General features: G+C 37.7%; 1 protein-coding gene across 3 annotated transcripts in view; it reads right to left on the bottom strand.

Annotated features, from left to right (window-relative positions):
- Positions 1-16,568, bottom strand: part of ephb2a (eph receptor B2a) — a 57,771-nt gene extending 41,203 nt beyond the window's left edge. For all 3 annotated transcript variants that reach the window (XM_057363404.1, XM_057363405.1, XM_057363406.1), the window contains exon 1: positions 16,408-16,568. In XM_057363404.1, coding sequence (XP_057219387.1) covers positions 16,408-16,507 — 100 coding nt within the window. In that variant the 5' untranslated portion in view covers positions 16,508-16,568. The remainder of the gene's footprint in view (positions 1-16,407) is intronic.
- Between the last annotated feature and the right edge of the window lie 3,300 nt (positions 16,569-19,868).

The raw sequence follows: 19,868 nt of genomic DNA, 5'->3' as shown, positions 1-19,868 counted from the left end.
CAAAAATCAGTCAGTCTGACATTTTCTACTAAAATAATCCAGCATCTGAGCCATTGACAAGCACGTTCAAGCATTCTTGAGGACACTGTTCTTTAAATCTCTTAACAGTAGGGATGTAACGATTCACCGTGAGCCGGTTGAAAATCGGTTATAATGAGTGACGATTCAATTCGGTTGAGGCTTGAACTGAATCGCAATACATTTTTTGAACAGCAGGGGCCGCTATTTTCACTGCAAACCTAAACGTGGATGCTGATATTTCTTAAATGCAAAAAATCCAAGAAAAGCACAGACAGTATTAGTTCGTTTATATTAAAGAGACTTTTTCTATTATTAATATGTTATAAAATCGCAGTTTACTTTTGTTATTTGAAATAAAACATTATTTTATTATGCAAAGAAATTTAAGAAATAATGCAAGGGAAGTTGTTCATTTCTAATTTGTTTCAACTCATTTTTAAAAAATAAATCGTGAGTAAATCGTGAATAAATCGCATCGTGAGATCAGAATCGTGAATCGCATCGCATCGTGAGCTGAGTGAATCGTTACATCCCTACTTAACAGTAATTATGACGCATAATGGAAAGCTTTTCCGAACGTTAAATGAAGGCTGAGTCACACTGTGAACACTTGCCCCTTTCACAGAAGTAATAGCTCTCTATTTTTGACTCTTATTGTTAATCAAATATTACAAATGACCATTTTGCGATTGGTGGTGTCATCCATCACGGATGATAGATCACGTCATGTTCTAACATCTGCTTGCCTCCACGTCTACTCCGTAACTGGGCCGGATGACAGAGGGTGATTTTCTATCCGTTACGACAAGTAGGACAAAATTGTTGAAATGCATCTCAGGTCTGACATTTTCAATTATTTAGCCAGGTACAACTGGTTGCCGCATATTGCCAGAATGAGTAAAAATGGGACTCTAACTCAAATCTTCAGATGGTGTTTTACGGCAAAAGATTTGTGGCACTGCTTTTAAACTGTCCTGTGGAAGAGGCTGCAAGTATTACAAATGTTGGCAGTAAATCCTGTGGGACTGAAGGAATAAAATAGCACAATAACACACCGACACGCACAAAAAATATCACTGCTTAAACTTCTTCTGAAACAGAAAAGTGCTTGATGTATCAATATTAAATGCCACAAAATTATTTGAAGAATTCTGTTAATGTATTTCCTATTGATTGGGGCGGGACATAATGAAGGCCATATTTGTTTTAAAGCAACAGTTCACCCAAAAATAAAAATTCTGTCTTCATTAACATTAACTAAGTTTTTCCAAATCTGGAAAAAACTTTCTTTGTTCTATTGAACACAAAAGAAGATAGTTGGAAAGTATGTAGGACAGCAAACAGTTCTGGGGAACTTTTGACTACCATTGTAATTTTTCCTACTATGGTAGTCAATGGGGTCCAAGAACTGTTTGGTTACAAGCATTCATCCAAATATCTTTCTCTGCGTTCATCAGAACAAAGAAATTTATACAGATTTGGAACAACTCGAGGGTGAGTTAATGATGACAGAATTTGTATTTTTGGGTGAACTGCAGCCAATAGGCTGATGGTTCATGTCACAGCCATGATTGGCAAGTCAACAACGAGTGGCTTTGAATGGAGTATCAAGTCTAGAGAGCGTCTGGTTTGACAAAAATATGTAGGGCACGATGAGTCATTAATTTGGTCTTTTTCCTGGAAGAGTAACAAATGGTGTATATCTACTGAAAGTATATTTTCTCAACTTAAAATTTTTACACTTTTAAAAACAAAAAGTCCTGAACGGTCATTTCAATATCTCTGCCCTAAAACTACAACCATTTATTTCACACACACTGTTTATCATCTTTAGATATAAAATAAATGACTAAGCATTTTCATGTCTTTAAAGATGGCCCTTCCAGGGCTTACATGCTTCAGCAACATAAACACATACAGTGTGCCACCAACTGTGGCATTTGTGAATCAGGACCTTGGCGAGTGGCAAGAGGACTTCCTGAGATGGAAGCCAGAAGCCCGGCGACACACAATCCCGGGATCCCTGTAAACACTGGCTCAATACAGCCTCAGCCATTAAGCGTCTCATTTATATTTCAGCAGCTTCTGTAGCTCAGGGGCAAGAGAAGATATTTCTCTCAGGAGTGCTGCTATTGCTGTGTGTTTAAAGCTCTGAATGTGAGAATATGATGAGGCCGGACAAACACTAAAACAATCCTCTTACCGCTTATAAACTCACAGGCAAAACAACAAAGTGCTGATATTAAAATTGCCACTTATTCAAACCAAAAGATAATTTTAATACTACAAAGAATAGCCGTACGGAGACAAGAAAACAAAAAGTTGTGGCATTTCTCTGCACTTGGTGCACTGTTTAATCAAACCCCCACTCCATCTGTCCTGGCATTCATGCAATCTCTCTCCCTCTCTCTCTCTCTATTTTAATGAAAAGTAGGGCAACCGGGGACCAAGTCCAGTACATATAATCCTTACAGCCTGCACTACACACTGTATGCCACACCGGATTAATCCCACGAGAGACACGGCGAGTCTTCACTGGATTTTAGGTCAGCGTGCCAAGGCATGAATTTCAGTCCCACATTTTTATTCCCACATTCAGCTGTGCCAGTGCACCGAGTGCAGAGAACGCAAACATGCACCACATCTTCCTCACACAAACCAGAGACTTGCATCACAGTAACACTGCACTGAGGTGATCTGACAGCATCTATCCAGAACATTATGTAATCTAACAAAGGCTGGAAGTGTAGGTTTGCTTCGTGTAGGACATTCAAAGGGGATAAATAAACGCAGAAGATGGCAGAGCATCATAGCAAGCCTGGAAGGATTAGGTCATATTGAAATTTCGGTGGAATGCATTGACATGATAAACACGGAATTCTCTACTGTCCCTTCAGGGTTTAGCAGTGAGCCAGCATATAAACAGTAACAGTTCAAGATGTGTGTAAAATGTAAAACACCATTGATAACAAATCTGAGCGGGATCTGTAAACACAACTGTGCCTAACAGAAGCTGAGAGAAGATCTGTGCATGTTTATAGTGCAAGTGTGAATCTTTGAACCATTACTGAGACACAGTCCAGAATCTACATTTTATAATGCTCTCATGATCTACACCATTAATTTCGTGTCCTTTATTGGTATATATAAATCTAAAAAACTGCCCTTAAAATATGCAGAAGTGTATGATTAATCGAACACTGATCATATGAAAACTACTATGGTGGTCAATGGTGCCCCAGTTTAGTTTCCATCATTCTTCAAAATATCCCTAACCAAACAAACAAAGCCATTTTTACTTACATTTTTAGAAAACTGCACGGTGAGTAAATGGTGAAAAGTTTGATTTTTGCATGGGTGAACTATACCTTTAATATCCAAATTTAAACCAGAAAATAAACAAATGTCAATATTTTCATTTAGGTCTATGCATTTGGCAGACACTTTTATACAAAGTGACTTACGTTACAAGGTATACATTTATCAACCTGTTCCACTGCTAAAGCAATGCTCTACCAGTTTAGCTACAGGAACAATTAAAAGAAACTAAATAATATATTAATAAATGTGCCTCTTGACCACAAAACCAGTTATTATGGGTCAATTTTTTTTATTGAGATTTATACATCATCTGAAAGCTGAATAAATAAGCTTTTCATTGATGTATGGTTTGCTAGGATAGGACAATAGTTAGCCGAGATACTATTAGAAACTCTGGAATATGAGAGTGCAAAAAATCTAAATATTGAGAAAATCGCCTTTGAAGTTGTTAATCAGAAGCGCTGTAGCAGTCTGTTGCTAAGAATAGGTTTGTTTTATCGGTCTCTACTATCTTAACCTTGTAATGACGTTGTGGACAGTACATGAACCCAAAAGTGGAAATTCTAAGCTTTACATGATACCAAACTTGAGTGGGTAATTCCCAAAGAGCGGGCAGCAGCAAGCGAAGTTTGTAAGCGTGTTTCCAGCCATTTCTGTTTGCGATTTTGCTGCATCCACTCACAAAAATAACGTTTTGTTATATTTATGGTGGGAAATTTACAAAATATCTTCATGGTACATGATCTTTACTTTATATAATGACTTTTGGCATGAAAGAAAAATAGATCATTTTGACCCATGTATTTTCGCCTTTTACTACAAATATACCCGTGTGACTGGTTTTGTGGTCCAGCGTCATAATTTTTAAATTGAACGGTCTGTTTGGTTTTCACAGGACATTTTTCAACACAAACAAAAATAAGTTTGTAAAGTAAAATACAATTTTATTTTTCTAACAGAGAGGGCGATAGAGAGGCAAAAATGACAGATCCCAGCTTTAACCATTTTGATTCCTTTAAACCAGAGCCGTTGAGAGAGAGAGAGTTGCTACAACGGAAATTCAAAATTTCCGCGTGTCACGTGATTCATGGAGCCTTCAGATAGTTCCAGGAAGTTGTTTTCCCTTACATGCTTAAGTCCATGCCAGCTCAAGTGCATGCTGTCAATAAAGCTAAATTCTGAAATTCACCTTACAACGTCTCGATAACATATATTAGTACTCAAACTGTTAGTCTGAAAATATGTTTTTACATTAATATACATTAATGTAACTATTATCCTCAGACTTTGGACCCCACTGTATTATAAACTCCAAACATTATTATGCAACCAATGCCGCATTTCCCTAGTACACTACTGCTACAGAATCAGAATCAGAATCAGAAGAGCTTTATTGACAAGTGTGCTTGCACACACAAGGAATTTTCTTTGGTGTTGGAAGCTTCTAGTACAGACATTCAACACAATGACAATACAATATAATACGATTTACAGTCTAAAAGATTCTAAATTGTGCATATATAAAATAAAGACTATTTTACAGAAAATGGGGGATAATAACNAACACAATGACAATACAATATAATACGATTTACAGTCTAAAACATTCTAAATTGTGCATATATAAAATAAAGACTATTTTACAGAAAATGGGGGATAATAACATTATCCATATTATTATATATATTATTATATATATATATAATAATATATATCTATATTATTACAAGCAGTGCTGGTTGTAACAGATATTATGTACTACCGATCGATGGCTTCCATGTCCTGCAATAAGCAGCTATGACACAATGTGAATGCGTGAATTAGAGTAAGAACACGCTCAGAATTCCGGATCCAGAAAGGGGACAAAGTGCATTGATCCTCGCTGCTCCAGATCTGTCACTCAACCTGTGGGTGGGATGCTAAAACATTCACTAGACCACAGGGACTGCTGCAGTGTGACTGAGTGTGCAAATTCACAATCCATCATAAAAGAACCATGGCTCCAATCTACAGCTCATGGCACATTTAACAATGATATATTCACGAGATGGTTTTGTGATTGCACTAAATAGGCGTGCACTGATATTTCATCACAGAAATGACTAGGAAAATGTACATAAATCCTGCTTCATAGGATATACAGAAGCGTCAAGATACATGAACAGTTTAGGCTGTGTTTGAACATTGTTTATGTTTAGTACTAGATTGCATTATTCAACGTGTCATTTTCTTCACCCACAATGAAAAAATACACCTTAAAATAATACAGGATATTAGAGTCTAACATAAACACTAAGTATGGATGGACACACTATCAGCATCCAATGACCTGCTAAACTATTGACAAAATGTGCCTGTGAGATACAGTCGTACCACAATTATTCTCAATATGTTGTAAGGATTTCTAGCAGACGTTATGGGGATGTTCCGCTCATAAACCTCTGTGTATCTCAGCTTTGATTTTACTGGCAAACATTTGCAGACAGAAGCCAAATGTGATGGCACTGAATGAGCAGTGGGTCAGTGGAGCAGCCTGCTCACAGTTTACAGACCCGACACTAATCGCCTTCTTTCCCAATTTACCGTACAGCGCTCATCACCATGGCGATGTGGGCCAGGAGCAGAAAAGCCATCCTCTGATCACTCACATACTGTATCCACCCCAGACAATCAAATATTAAAGTGACAGTTCATCCAAAAACACACATTGTCACTATTTTACTCAATACTATTATATTATTGTCTCATACCCTTGGGGCTTGCTTTCCTCCATATAACGCAAGATATGTTTATAATTTTTTATCGATTTCCTGGCATCTTTTTCCATATAATGAAAGTGAATGGGGACTGGAGCTGTCAAGCTCCAAAATGGCAATTTTTGTTATATGTTTATGGTGCTTATTTGTCATTGACAGCTCCAGTACTTATTTTTGCATTCCGTGTAAAAAAGCAAACCGGGGTTGTGAACAAATGATGACAGATTTTCGATTTGTGGATGAATAATTCCTCCATGTCCAGATACTGAGAGTTCAGTACATGCATGAATGACTCATATGAAATACATAAACAAATATAATATAAATATAATTGTAACGAGGAAGCCGGGACGAGAGCCGTGAGGGAACGGTGCAAGGCCGGTGACGCGAGTGATAATGAGTGTCAGCTGCGCGTTGCACCGGTCTCGCATCTCTCACGGAGGAGCTACGGAAGCATAAAAGGACGAGCGACAGGAGTGTACGACGAGAGATGACCGGGCCTGGACATTGTGTTAAGTTTTATTTATGCTTCAGGTGCAACGCGCAGCTGTCACTCATTATCACTCGTGTCACCGGCCTCGCACAGTTCCCTCACGGCTCCTGTCCCGCCTTCCTCGAGTCGTTACAATAATATACTGACTTTAAAGGGAAAAAAAACACTCAACTCAAACAGCAAGGCCTCTGCATGACTAATAAATGAGTAATCTATGAGCATCCCAAGATGTCTATATGATTTCTCTTGAGGAAGCCTTAGTGGAAATAACCATAAGACACTGACTTATAATTTGGAGAGGGTGTAATTGAAGGATGTTAAACCGAACGCCCACCCATGGTTTTGAAACGGAAGACAGTGGAGAAGTAGGTCATGAGCTTTTGAAGTTCAATATTTTATGTCAGCTCTCAGGGGCCAAAAAAGCGCTTCTGCTCAGATGGCAAAACCGCTGCCTATTGGCTTCTAGGACATTTTGATTATGCAATATGTTCCTTTCATCCGATTCCATATTTAAAATGCCCATTCACGCTCATTTCTTTCTTGCTTCGAGACATTCCATGACTGAAAAATGAAGACTATATGTAATGGGATAACTTGTAATAAACTTAAAAAGATTATGCAGATCAAATGAACTGTCACATCCTGAGGCCAATTCTATCCATTTAAAGTGGATTGTTAGATGAATCTCATTGTGATATTACTGCACAAATCAAGTTACAGATACATCGGAACGTGATTCCAAAGGGTTCCAGATGAGAAGGTTTTGACTGAAGACCGATTATTATCACTCTACAACAATCCATCTGCAAATCATATCTGTGCCTCGGTGGATATCAGAGTAAATTAGCAGCTTCAGGCTATGGGAGTAAATTAACTTTTTATCTGGTTTTTAATCACTTTGAATAGATTGTTTAGCTCCGGGATCTCTCATCTTTTCATTAAGTTCTCTTCAGAATGTAAAGCTGGGTCAATTATTACAATTTAGGTCCAACTTTAGACTCGTTTCAGGAAGAAAATGTTATTTTCACCAAGCCCATTAAATGACTGTGAAAAGAGTCTGAGTATGTTATCAATTCTTGTAAATATTACAGTAATTTATACCATCAATAATGCACTACACATGTTTCAAACTAAATTTATTAGGGTTCAAATGACCTAGACTTGGGGTCAAAGGTCATTTTTCATTTCTCACCCTAACCACTTTCACCTTTCTGGGGACTGGCTCGATTATGTAAAAGTACTTTATTAAAGGTGTTGCGTGCTGTGTAATTTTTTGATGATCTATTGACAGAAATTGACAGAAACTATGTCTTTAGAGGTATATATAAAGACCTCGCATAATGAAGCGCTGTGTTTTTATTACCTTAAAATGAGCTATTTTTATCTACACTGCGTGGAATTTGCCATGTTGTTTCTACAGTAGCCCTAAATGGACAAACCGTGGCCTGTATCACGAAGCCGGTTTCGGTTTTTACCCAGCTAAGTTCGCGTTTAGTTTGAGCATACTCCTAGTTTTCGGGCTCAAGAAGGTGGAATGGTTTTTAATGGGTTTCGTCACCATGGTAACTTACACCGTGTCTACACCGGCCGTGCTGCGACACATGGCTTGTTCTAATGGGATTGTCGCGCTGCACCACACCACGTCCGGTGTGGACAAAATTTTATATTATAATGAGTTCTAATGCATTCTATTGTCTTTCCGCATCCGGTGTAGACACAGTGTTAGGCTACACGGCTAACCTGCTCCGGAGCAGGTTTTATTCTGGGTTAGAAATCGCAAACCAAAACTGTACCAATCAGCTCTAAGAAAAGTGCTGACGCTGTGAAGCCACTCCCAAAGTATCTCTCGCTCCAAGATAAAAAAAGCTGAAAGTGCTAAGATGTTAGAGGGAAAATCTTTTGCTGCCAAGTGTTTATTTGTATTGTGTATTTACATTTATTGATTATAATTCAAAACACATTCATTTAATTATTATATGAGTTGATAATTAATATTAATTAATTAATATTAAACATAGCATTTAAATGAATATAACTATATTCATATAAAAACAAACTTATATGATTCTGCATTGATATAGTCAGTAGCTGCCTTCTCAAACTTTCACTGCAGCAGTGTTTATTCCTGCCTTGTAAATTATGTTTCAATTCATGACATTTTTTCATAATGATCTCTTCATCTTCAACAGAAATGTGAATTGCGCTGATACTCGCGAGAAGTCAATCAAACTGATGATGCTTTTCATGTTCCGTCCGTGTGATTGGCTGTTTGCCGCACGTGTCACACTTTCAGGTGCACGCGTCTCACAAACTGGATCAAACCGGAGTTAACAGAAAACATTTATACCAAGCGTTGTGCTACAGCTGAATCTGATCTAAACCAGGCTGTCAACTCAAAACTTACTCTGCAAATCAGTGTTTGTTCACCTTGCTTCGTGATACAGGCCTACAGAACGCGATCTACAGAGCGCGTTTCGTATACTGTATACAATACAATTCGTAAAAATTGTTTCGCAACCTCACCACTAGATGCAGCTAAATTTCATACACTGGACCTTAAATTCTTATTCAAAATGAATTTCTATGAACATTTAATTTCTGTGAAAATAGTTCTGGGTTTGCACATTTTGCTTTGAGCACTTATTGCCGTAAAAAAAAACACCTTTAAGTTCACAGTGGTCTGAAAGTACACCCAGATCCGACACGAAAACGGCAAATGAAATGGTGTGAAATGCCAAGGGCATAACCATACCAATAAGCACACGAATGTCCACCGAATTCTATTTATCACTGTTAGCTGAGGCTGTGAATTCCACAAAAAAATGAATATGAAACTTTTCACTACTCTCGTAGTGATTTGATATTATCCCTTCATGTGCAGCACATCACTGCAGTCCTTCTGAAACCTTATAAGTCCAGATTTCTTATTTTTTTATTGATATATGTTTCTCACTGGGTTTTGCAAATATGTAACCAATAAAAAGTATTCAAAAGTGCGTGTGAAAGCTGCAAGTAGCAAAGATGCTGAAACGAGTTGTAGAGCAGAAATAAAAGAAATACTACGTATTTGAGAAACAGAGGCATAGGTGGGAATGAACTCAAGAAAACCATTTTGCATAGTAGTGCACAAAACGTTACTCAGAATAGTTCAATACGAGAACGTTAGGTGGCGCTGTCTTTTAGCGTCGCAGGCACGTTCGGGACACTAATTCAATAATACTTAAAAAATTAAATGCCGATATGTCACTAGTTTTAAAAGATATGGCAATTTATGACAAATTTCAAAATGGTGGACAGGCCGATCATCCAATAGCGACATAATCATACTCACCCGATCTGGCACGTCACGAGGAATCCGTAGACACATAGATCACGAATTTCTGACAAACATTTCAAAAGTTACGGGCAAAAATAGCCATTTTTCAAATCTCGCGACCCATAGGTGGCACTGTCCCCCATTTTGGCAAGGACCCCCAGTCCTAGGTGTCGATGAAGCTTACAAAGTCTCGTGCCAATAGATCGAAGAATGGCCGAGATACAGCCTCCAATACATTTTTACATTTCCAATACATAATCATACTCACCCGATCCGGCACGTCACGAGGAATCCGTAGACACCGAGATCACGAATTTCTCACAAACATTTCAAAAGTTACGAGCAAAATTGCCATTTTCAATTCTCGCAACCCATAGGTGGCACTGTTCCCCATTTTGGCAAGGACCCCCAGTCCGAGGTGTCGATGAAGAAATTGGACAAAACTACGTGAGCGTGTAAACACAGCGCGCAAGCAGATTACAGCTGCGCGAGCACACTGAAAACGCTCTCGCGTAAAATGTGAACCTGTAGATATCGCAAATCTCTAACTTGAACACGAAAACCAAGATTGTGCACGTAAATCAACACTTCTGAGGGGAAAAAACAAACCCCCGAATCAAAGCAGATCGCTTGCGCACGGTATTGACTACACGCGCAAGTGCTACTCTACGCGCGCACGAGTCATTTTGACTTTGGCACTAAGGGGGCGGGACACTGCGATTTTGTGACAACAAATGCAATTGGCCCTGCTCTTTTCTGGAACTCCCATTGTGATTGGCTGTTGCTGCCGCCCTCAAGTCGATGACAGAACAGGAGAGATGGCAGAGAATTGGGAAAAATTGGATCCAAGGAATTCCCATTAAGTAATATTTTATATGTTGGCCCAAATTCAGGAAAACGAATGAGTGCAGTAAGGAAATGTATTAGAAACACTGGGTTAATATAAAAAATATTTAAAACATTTATATGAAAGCATATTCAGCCATAGCAAATATGGACCAGTGGTCACCTTTTTGTAGATTAGCGAGTAATATAGATTAGTAAAATGTGTTATAATATAACATTGTATATATGTATATATATATATATATATATATATATATATACAATATAATTTAACGTCTTCGATGTTCCGCGTTTAAATACCCCTAGGGCGTACAAAGTGAGGGGGGCCAGTGTTTTCATTGGAGTGTTCATAAATTCAGTGTTCATAATCTAAAAGCTACATATACAATTACGTTAAAGGCGCAGTTCTTAATTAACAGCGGCCACTAGCGTTGTATTATAGATTTGCCACGAATCGCTCAGTCCAAACACGACGGTGGCCACCACAGTACAAAAAGATGTCGTTCTCATGTTGACGCAGGGAAGAGATTTTGCGGGCATCAGAAAGACTGTAGAAAGAGCTATGACTTATATATTACATAAAATATAAGGTTTGTGGATTTTACGTATAAAAAGAAGGATAAAAGTCAGGCAGGAGCTAGGACCTGCGCTAATATTATAAAGACTTTACAGCAGAGACACGTTAGGACCCGCGGTACTGAGGCTTTTAGCAGATATACTCACAGATATCTATGGAGATACTTTCCAGCAGAGAGACGTTGCAGAGAAAGATCGTCTAAAAATCACCTCCGAGGAGGTTGCTTTGATTCGGATCAGTATGTGAGTAACATACTAACATATCAAGATATGTTGTTGTGTAATGTTAGCTGTGTGACGGAGCAGTTTTGAGCGTCATTGTTTATCTGGAACCGCTTTAATATTGTACTCGTCCAGAATCCAGATACTGGAGAGAGAGAGCGAGAGCGCGCTGGAGCTGAATCTGGAGAGCGAGCGAGAGTGCGTTTTACTCTTTTACTCAATGATGAATAAACTTTCAGTTAATCCGTGGGTCACATGCGTTCCGCACCGGAGAGCACGATCTGTACGGATCATCCCGCGATCCATTTCACCACGATACTGCAGCGGAGAGGAAGAGAAAACGTGCGTTGTAGAGTTGTTTGTCCGTTTAGGGCTGCTGTACAAAACATGGCGGCGAATTCAATGTATGTAGGCCCGCTCTGTATGTAGATATAAACATCTTATTCTAAGGTATTACAAACTTAATGGTTCATTACGTAAGGTCTTTATACACCTCTGAAGAAATAGTTTTGTATATTATATTGTATTTCTGTCAATAGATCCTCCTAAAAATGCCGTATTGTTCCTTTAAGATTATAAACGCTGGTATTTGAACTAGAATTTGAAATTTAATGCATGAAAGGCAGGGGTAGGGTTAGTCCAAAAATCTAACTTGATGGAAAAATGGGCTAAAACTGAGATTAGAGAATAGCATCATCTGATTTAGATAAACAAAGTTTGAAATTGCATTTTTCAAAATTATTAAAACAAAAAAATACAAATCAACTCGCTTCACAGTCATCTGTCTGTCTCAGAGTCTGCTGAGCAGACGAAGGAATTCCTCTACAGCCGGAATAGGAAGCCGACTTTCACATGATCAAATAGCTTGGTTTTCTTTAACAAGAACACGTGAAATAATATAAAGTCTATATCCATATGATAGGACCATCTTTCTCACTAAACGTTATTAACAAATAATGAATTCTTGTTTTTATGACATTTTTAACTTAAAACTTTTAAAAAATGGTTAAAGTTTTATGGTTTATTAGACATGCTTTTTGCTTAACAAAAATGTATTTACCTAATTTCAAACATTTAAAGGCAGAATACACACAAATTAAAAGAGAAGAAAATGGAATTTGATAAATAAAACGAACGGGCCTATAACTTCTGCTCTTATTGCTTCGGATGCTGAAAACTGCGCTTTCACCAACGGCCCATTCTTCAGCAGCCGGTCCATCTGCACTCTTGAAGTGATGACAATAGACTGTAGTATCAGGGTTGATGTTAAAAATCCTTACGTCTAATACTTTAAATGCAGGTGTGTGAAAATTCAAAATAACAGAGGTAAACCTCTGGGAAACCACATAAATGGGACACGCCAATACCTTGAAAATCTGAAACCCGGACCACGTCCGGGTATGTAAACACGGAACATTGAAAACGTTAAATTATAATATATGTAACGTTATATTATAACACATTTCAAGTCTATATTACTGGCTAATCTACAAAAAGGTGGCCACTGGTAATGCACATTTGCTATGGTTGAATGCAGGGCGGAAGTGCTTTCATATATATTTAAATATGTATTTATTTAATTACCCAGTGTTTCTAATAAATCTCCTTACTGCACTCATTCGTCTTCCTGCATTTGGGCCAATATATAAAATATTACTTAATGGGAATTCCTTAGATCCAATTTTTCTCAATTCTCTGCCATCTCTCCTCTTCTGTCATCAACTTGAGGATGGCAGCAACAGCCAATCACAACGGGAAGAGCAGGACCAATTGCATTTGTTGTCACAAAATCGCAGTGTCCCGGCCCTTTAGTGCCAAAAGTCAAAATGACTCGCGCGCGTGAAGAATCCCAGCTCGCATGCGCGTAGAGTAGCACTTGCGCGTGTAGTCAATATTCGGGGGTTTGTTATTTCCCCTCGCAAGTGTTTATTTACGTGCACAATCTTGGTTTTCGTGTTCAAGTTAGAGATTTGCGATATCTACAGGTTCACATTTTACGTGCAAGCGTTTTCAGTGTGCTCGCGCAGCTGTAATCTGCTTGCGCGCTGTGTTTACACTCTCACGTAGTTTTGTCCAATTTCTAACACCATACCATAGCCCCTTCGGGGCTTGGCCCCTAATAATACTAACAGAAACAATAGTGGCCATAGACCCTTCGGGGCTTGGCCCCTAAAAAAACATTGTTTACTGTGCAGAACCACGACAATTTACCGTATCAAATAAATACATTTTATAGTTGTGTCATTGTATTTATGACTTGCCCTAGTTTAGCATTTATATCAAAACAAAAATATTGAATTCAAATGTAAAGATTCGTATTTTGCACAAAACAAGATGTGAAGAAAAATAGATGGTTTCCCCCAGCGTCCACTGTGCCCAGTGTGTCATACATTTCAAAAACGAACCATGTCTGCCCACGTATCTGTGGAAGTTGGAGAAACATAGCTCCCTTGATAAGAGCTGACACTTTGACATTTGGTAGATGAGATTCGGAGTGTTTACACATCCGAGTTTGTTTTGTACCCTGGGCTCGGCACTCAAACAAAGCATGAATGTAAATCAATATAATGGTGCTCAGCAGACAATCAAACCGGCTAATAATGAACATTAAAGAGGACAATCCAATTCACCTCATATTATTCAAAATGATCACTCAAGACCAGGAGACAGATGGGTAATTAAATTGTCCAGCAGATGGCAAGTCCCTCTTGGACATCTGATAATTTCACCATTTTGACCCCTATAGTGGGACTGTGGACAGACCTTATCATTTCATGACAGACCATATGGAAAGTCTCTGTTATGTGATCATGAATTCACTGATTCGTCTCAAATTTAGCTTGAGAGACGGTTTGTTCCGTCAGTTGCGCAGGACGTTCGGGGCACGACTGAAATTGGGCAGGTTTGCCCTGCTTATGTAAAGGCTTGGAAAGATGTCAGGACCCAGAGGCAGGTCTTGCTCTTAATAAAGATCCTTACATGACACACGTCATTTGGATCTGGCGTGCACTGGCATCACATGTTCTGTCAACCAGGTGTATTGTGGGTACACATGATTGCTATTTTTAAGGAAACAAAAATGTAGTCATTATGTAGTCACAAAAAGTGGCTTTTCTAATACCACAAACAATACACTAATGCAGTCCTGCTATATTATATGCATACAATTTTCTATATAAGCTTAAGGGATCTGCAGCTTTTCTCCCATTATAGCTTCAAACATGATCGACAGAACAAAAAAAAAGAACAGGAGCTTAAGTGGCAGTCCGACATTTATTAAAGCCTCTCTGTGTTTTATTCACGGTAAAACAAATCATTTACTCAGTGCCCATGGGCAAATAAACAAGCCAGTGACACAACTGAAACAGATTCATTAGATTAGTCAAAGTGGAGTACAATTGAGACTGACATTTTCACTACTTTGAGGAAATATTCAAGCCCTTAGTCGCAACCTAAAATGTGTGTCTATTTAAACCGCTATTTTATTCCCAGGATCTGTCTCTGCTCTGAAGTGTGATATGAGCTTTCATTTCTGAAATCCATTAGAAAGTCCAACAAAAACTAGAATGATGTTTGAATGAATGACAGGATGATACGTCTTCAGTATGTTGCAAAGCATGGAGGTGGACGTGGGCATTGTTTACAGTTTCATTACAAACAGTTGGTTTATCATCACAATGAATGTATAGGATACAAGACAGTGTAACGTTCTAATCAGCTGGTCCACAGATTATTCTGTACATTATAGGTAACAAATATATATGAACCATTATAATAAAAAGGAAAAATCATAATAAAAAGATGTTAAAGCACTTCAACCTGATTATTATTGTTATAATATGACAAATCAGATCTAACAGATAAACCAACTGCATTATGCGTTTGTTAATTGTCATGTTTTGTTGCAACAGTTGTTATATATACTGTAAAGACCTAAAACCTAAAAAAAAAGAAGGGGAGAATAAACTTTCATTTTCTAAGAATACTGCTTGCTTTCCAAACCTAGACACCAGAGAAGGCAAATGTCTTTTGTCCTACATTCCAACAGGTCATCATCGCCACATGTAACTTTATCCCTAAATTCCTCTAAATATGTTAAATACAGACTTCACTATCTCATGGTGTATAAGGGGATGACATGGGTCGGATTTAGTCTGATGCTGCTATAGTCTCAGGTGATGAGATGCTGATGTAGATTTCCAGACAGAAATTTGGGACAATGGCTCACGCGCTGGAGGCGCGGCTGAGACGCTCCGGTATAAATCAAAGCAGAAGCTGAAGCATGGCAGAAAAGATGACTTTTAATGTAAAGAGATGACTAAAATCGCAAGAATTAGTCGATATAGAGAAGCAGTTGTTAAATAAAACGCGCGTTTATAAGCCAGGCTAACCCCGTTTGAGGATATGTTTATTTTTGTTAAGACTCTATGGGTCTGTCTCAAACATCTCGTCTGTAGTGACTAAAAATGCTGTTTAGGTAGTTTGCATCACAAGCTTCGAGCATAAAACGTTTACAGGTATACATTAGACAGTAATGCTGTGCTTTAACTGGACACCGGTGCATCTTAAAAAATAATCACATGTATCGACGTTGAAAGGAAGATAACAGATAATTCAGTAGAATGAAATTTCAACTCATTCATATCCAAGAGACAGTTGCATTGCACCTGCACACACTTTCATGAAAACCGATTTGCCTTGAGATCATTTACACAGAACTGTAAAACACTGCCACCGCGATTTAACTGAAATATGGATTAGTTTAATTTGATAAATATAATCAATTTGTCTAATGTAAAAAGTAATAAAACATTTCCAAGCACACGGGTTTGACAGGGACGCGCTCATGCTCCTACCTTCAACAGCCCACACAATCCGTATTATCCATAACAGACGAATTATATCCATGACTGCCGTAAATTTGGGCATTTGGTTGTAAATACCCAGAGTATTCATTGAAAACTTGTCCGGTAAGCCATCTGCGAACACACTACCATCACAGACGCTCGAATTAACCCCATCAGACTGACTGGAAGAACTACAGCAAGTTTGGACGATACCAATGAAACGCAGACGAAGGGGCGGGAATGTGTGTGTGTGACTCGCAACACTTTATTATTATTAATAATAATAATAACAACAACAATAATAATAATAACGAATTATAAACTCTTCGAACAGAAAAAAATTGTGTGAGAAAAAAATCTGAAAATTAATTAACATTTTTAATTGAAATGTAAATTTTCAAGTTCACATAACATCAATATGTAGATTGTTCACGGTAATACGATGAAAATAAATTCATTTCTGAACACTTTTTATATATGTTTAAAAACGTATAGAAACTGAAAAGAGGGCAGCATCCAAAATCCCCCCAACGCAGTCATTTATAACTAATTTAAAACAAAAGACACAATGGAGGCTCCAAGTATTTCAACATTTTTAATGAATGACATTCCTTAGCTGGACACAAAAAGCCAAGTAATGTGTTCAAATCTGACTAAATTACAGTAAATCATGTTGTAGCAACAGTGCCCCCTGGAGTTTGGGGAAAAAACTTAAACTGCGGGTAAGTAAATGATGGGGGTTGAGAAGTGGGCTGGTATAGGATAGTCTACCAATAGCTGGTGATGCTTGTGATCATCTATCTTCTCATTCTATAATCCCTCTGAGTCACTTGCGATTTGATCATTCTGAAGATAACAAAACTGCAGTGGTGTAAAGTATTGGAGTAAATGTAATTATTTACTGTACTTAAGTATCTTTTTGGCTACTTTGTAGTTGTACTGAGTATTCAAGATATTAGCAACTTTTACTCTCTACTTGACTACATTTTTGAACAAGTATATGTACTCTTTACTCCACTACATTTGTAATGACTAATGCAATAACACATTACATTTTGCATGGCACCTATCTTTTTTTTGCAGCAGTTTATTTTTGCTACAGAAGAATTAATATTGCCATTTAAAGGGCATTGAAGGTACTTCTTGTGAATTTTGCCCTTACTTCTTTATGTGAATACGAGTAGGGCTGTCACGATTATGAAATTTGATTGACGATTAATTGTCTAATAAATCATTGCGATTATGACGATTAATTGTCTGTTTTAGGGCTTTGACGATTATGACGATTAATTGTCTGTTTTTGAGCTTTGACATTTAATTCTCATACATTTTTGATTCAGCGATTGAAACGACCATATTGTTCTGAATACAAGACTATGTTTTTTTCTTAGAAATACATCAGAAAAAATTGGGTCATCATATATTTAAGGTTTAGGCTTTTACCTGTCAATAATACAACCACGAAATACTTGTAAATGAAGTAAATTGATCAGGTGTGAATTGAAGCCACCATTAAAATGCTATCGGTCATAGAAAAGCTTCTAGTCTGTTTTTTCTCACTTGCAAGACTACAATAAAATTTTACTTGTGTGTTAATGAAATTTTGGTAGACTGGTTTTCACACTGAGATTTGCTTAAATAATATTAAATTGTACAGCAGGTAATTTGTATATGTTTTTTTTTAAGTGATTGTGTTGTGGTGGTACATTTTACAAGTATTACCATGCTTTAGTAACAATATATACACTAAAATATGCAATATGCAGATACACTACAGCTCCCCCTAGTGTCTTCTGTAGAGATGTGCGATAATTGCGATGATCTGAAACCATCGCGATGAGGTCAAACAATCGCGATGAGACGATTATTTAATAATCGTGACAGCCCCAAATACGAGTGCATTATCAGGTAGTTGACAATCACTGGCTTTGAATTTTTAATTTTACCTAACATTATTTTATTTATCCGTTATATTGAAGAGACCTTTTTGAAGAATGTTGGCTTACTTATGAGCACTTGAGCTTAAATGAGACTTGGGTGTTTGTAATAGATGTAGGTTATGGTGTCGACCATGATTTGTTGCAATTTTGAGGTGTTCAGTCTTATTATGATGCAAGAAAATTAATGCGATTGCTCTCCTCGCGAATCGACTGTTTCTTGTTTTTCACTGACAAGTCTCTTAAGTGTTGAGGACTAGTGCTGCTTTGAGCCTACATTCAGTACGAGTAAAATACTGAAGTACTGTTAAAATCAGATACTCTAAGACTTTTACTGAAGTCGTTTTGGAATTGGTGACTTGTAACTTGTAATGGAGTAATTTTCACTGCAAGGTATCTGTACTTTTACTTAAGTATGGTTTTCAGGTACTCTTTACACCTCTGCAAAACTGACAGAGCACACAAGTGGCTGGTGTGTGAAGTGGACAAATGCCCTGGTTTCTCAACACCCCTGCATGTGATCTTTGACTCACATGTGAGAACCTCTGCATGCTACTCCAGCCTTGATATATAGAATAGCACACACCGTTACATGAATAGCAGAATGGCAGAATATATTAAATCCAATAAAATGTTGATGGGTTTATGCTTAAATTAGAAAAAAAACAATTTTATCAAATTTTCTAAGCTGCATATAGGCTAAGAAACGTTTAACTTGAAAACGATTTTCAGTTACACTTACATTTAATAGAAAGTTAAGAAGAGTATGTTAAATAAAGACAGTTGATAATTTGCTGACATACAAGTCACTTCTTATATAAGGCAGTATTTTTCATGCCATGTCTCAGCACCCAAGATGCTACAGAAGTGGAAAATCATAATGAGTCATTGACAAAAATAGAGCATGAATACACAGATTTCTTTAAAAAGCCAAACATCGTACAACAGAGCTTTTAGCGCGTATAGAGCAAAGGAAAACTGGATATAAAGAGACAGAGAGAGAGAGAGAGAGAGACAGAAAGTAAGGGAGAGAGAGATGGCGAGCAAGCAAGGAAATAGAGCAGAAGAATATGGAACTGACATAAAGGAATATAGGATAATTCAGCCTCAAGATGAGTCGGGACAGCAAAACGGCAGACTACAAGATCCGGGGTCGTTTCCATGGAAACCTTTGCCCAGGGAGATTGGCGACCCTCCTGTCTATTAATGCTAGCAGAGCGCAGATTGTAGGTCACATATGGCACCAACAACCCAATCGGGTCTAATCTGTCTTGACTTGCGGGTCACGAATTGAACCATGAAACTGGTTTCTATCCCGGCTCATATCACAGACTATTCTATAACTATAACATGAGTTTGTGCTCATTTGAGTGAGTAATGCTGCTCAACCAACAAAAGAACATTGACTATTCTGCACCGTTAAAGGATAAACATGTGTTTCTATAAAAACAGAATAAAAGATACAAAAAAAGTGTTGTCACTATTATGGGTGTAAATACAACATATTAGTGTTATCCTTGGTGTTGAATTAAA

Source organism: Triplophysa rosa, linkage group LG21, assembly GCF_024868665.1.
Source record: "Triplophysa rosa linkage group LG21, Trosa_1v2, whole genome shotgun sequence".
Taxonomy (NCBI): domain Eukaryota; kingdom Metazoa; phylum Chordata; class Actinopteri; order Cypriniformes; family Nemacheilidae; genus Triplophysa; species Triplophysa rosa.
The sequence above is the reverse complement of the archived record's forward strand: the minus strand, read 5'-3'. Positions and strand labels throughout refer to the sequence as shown.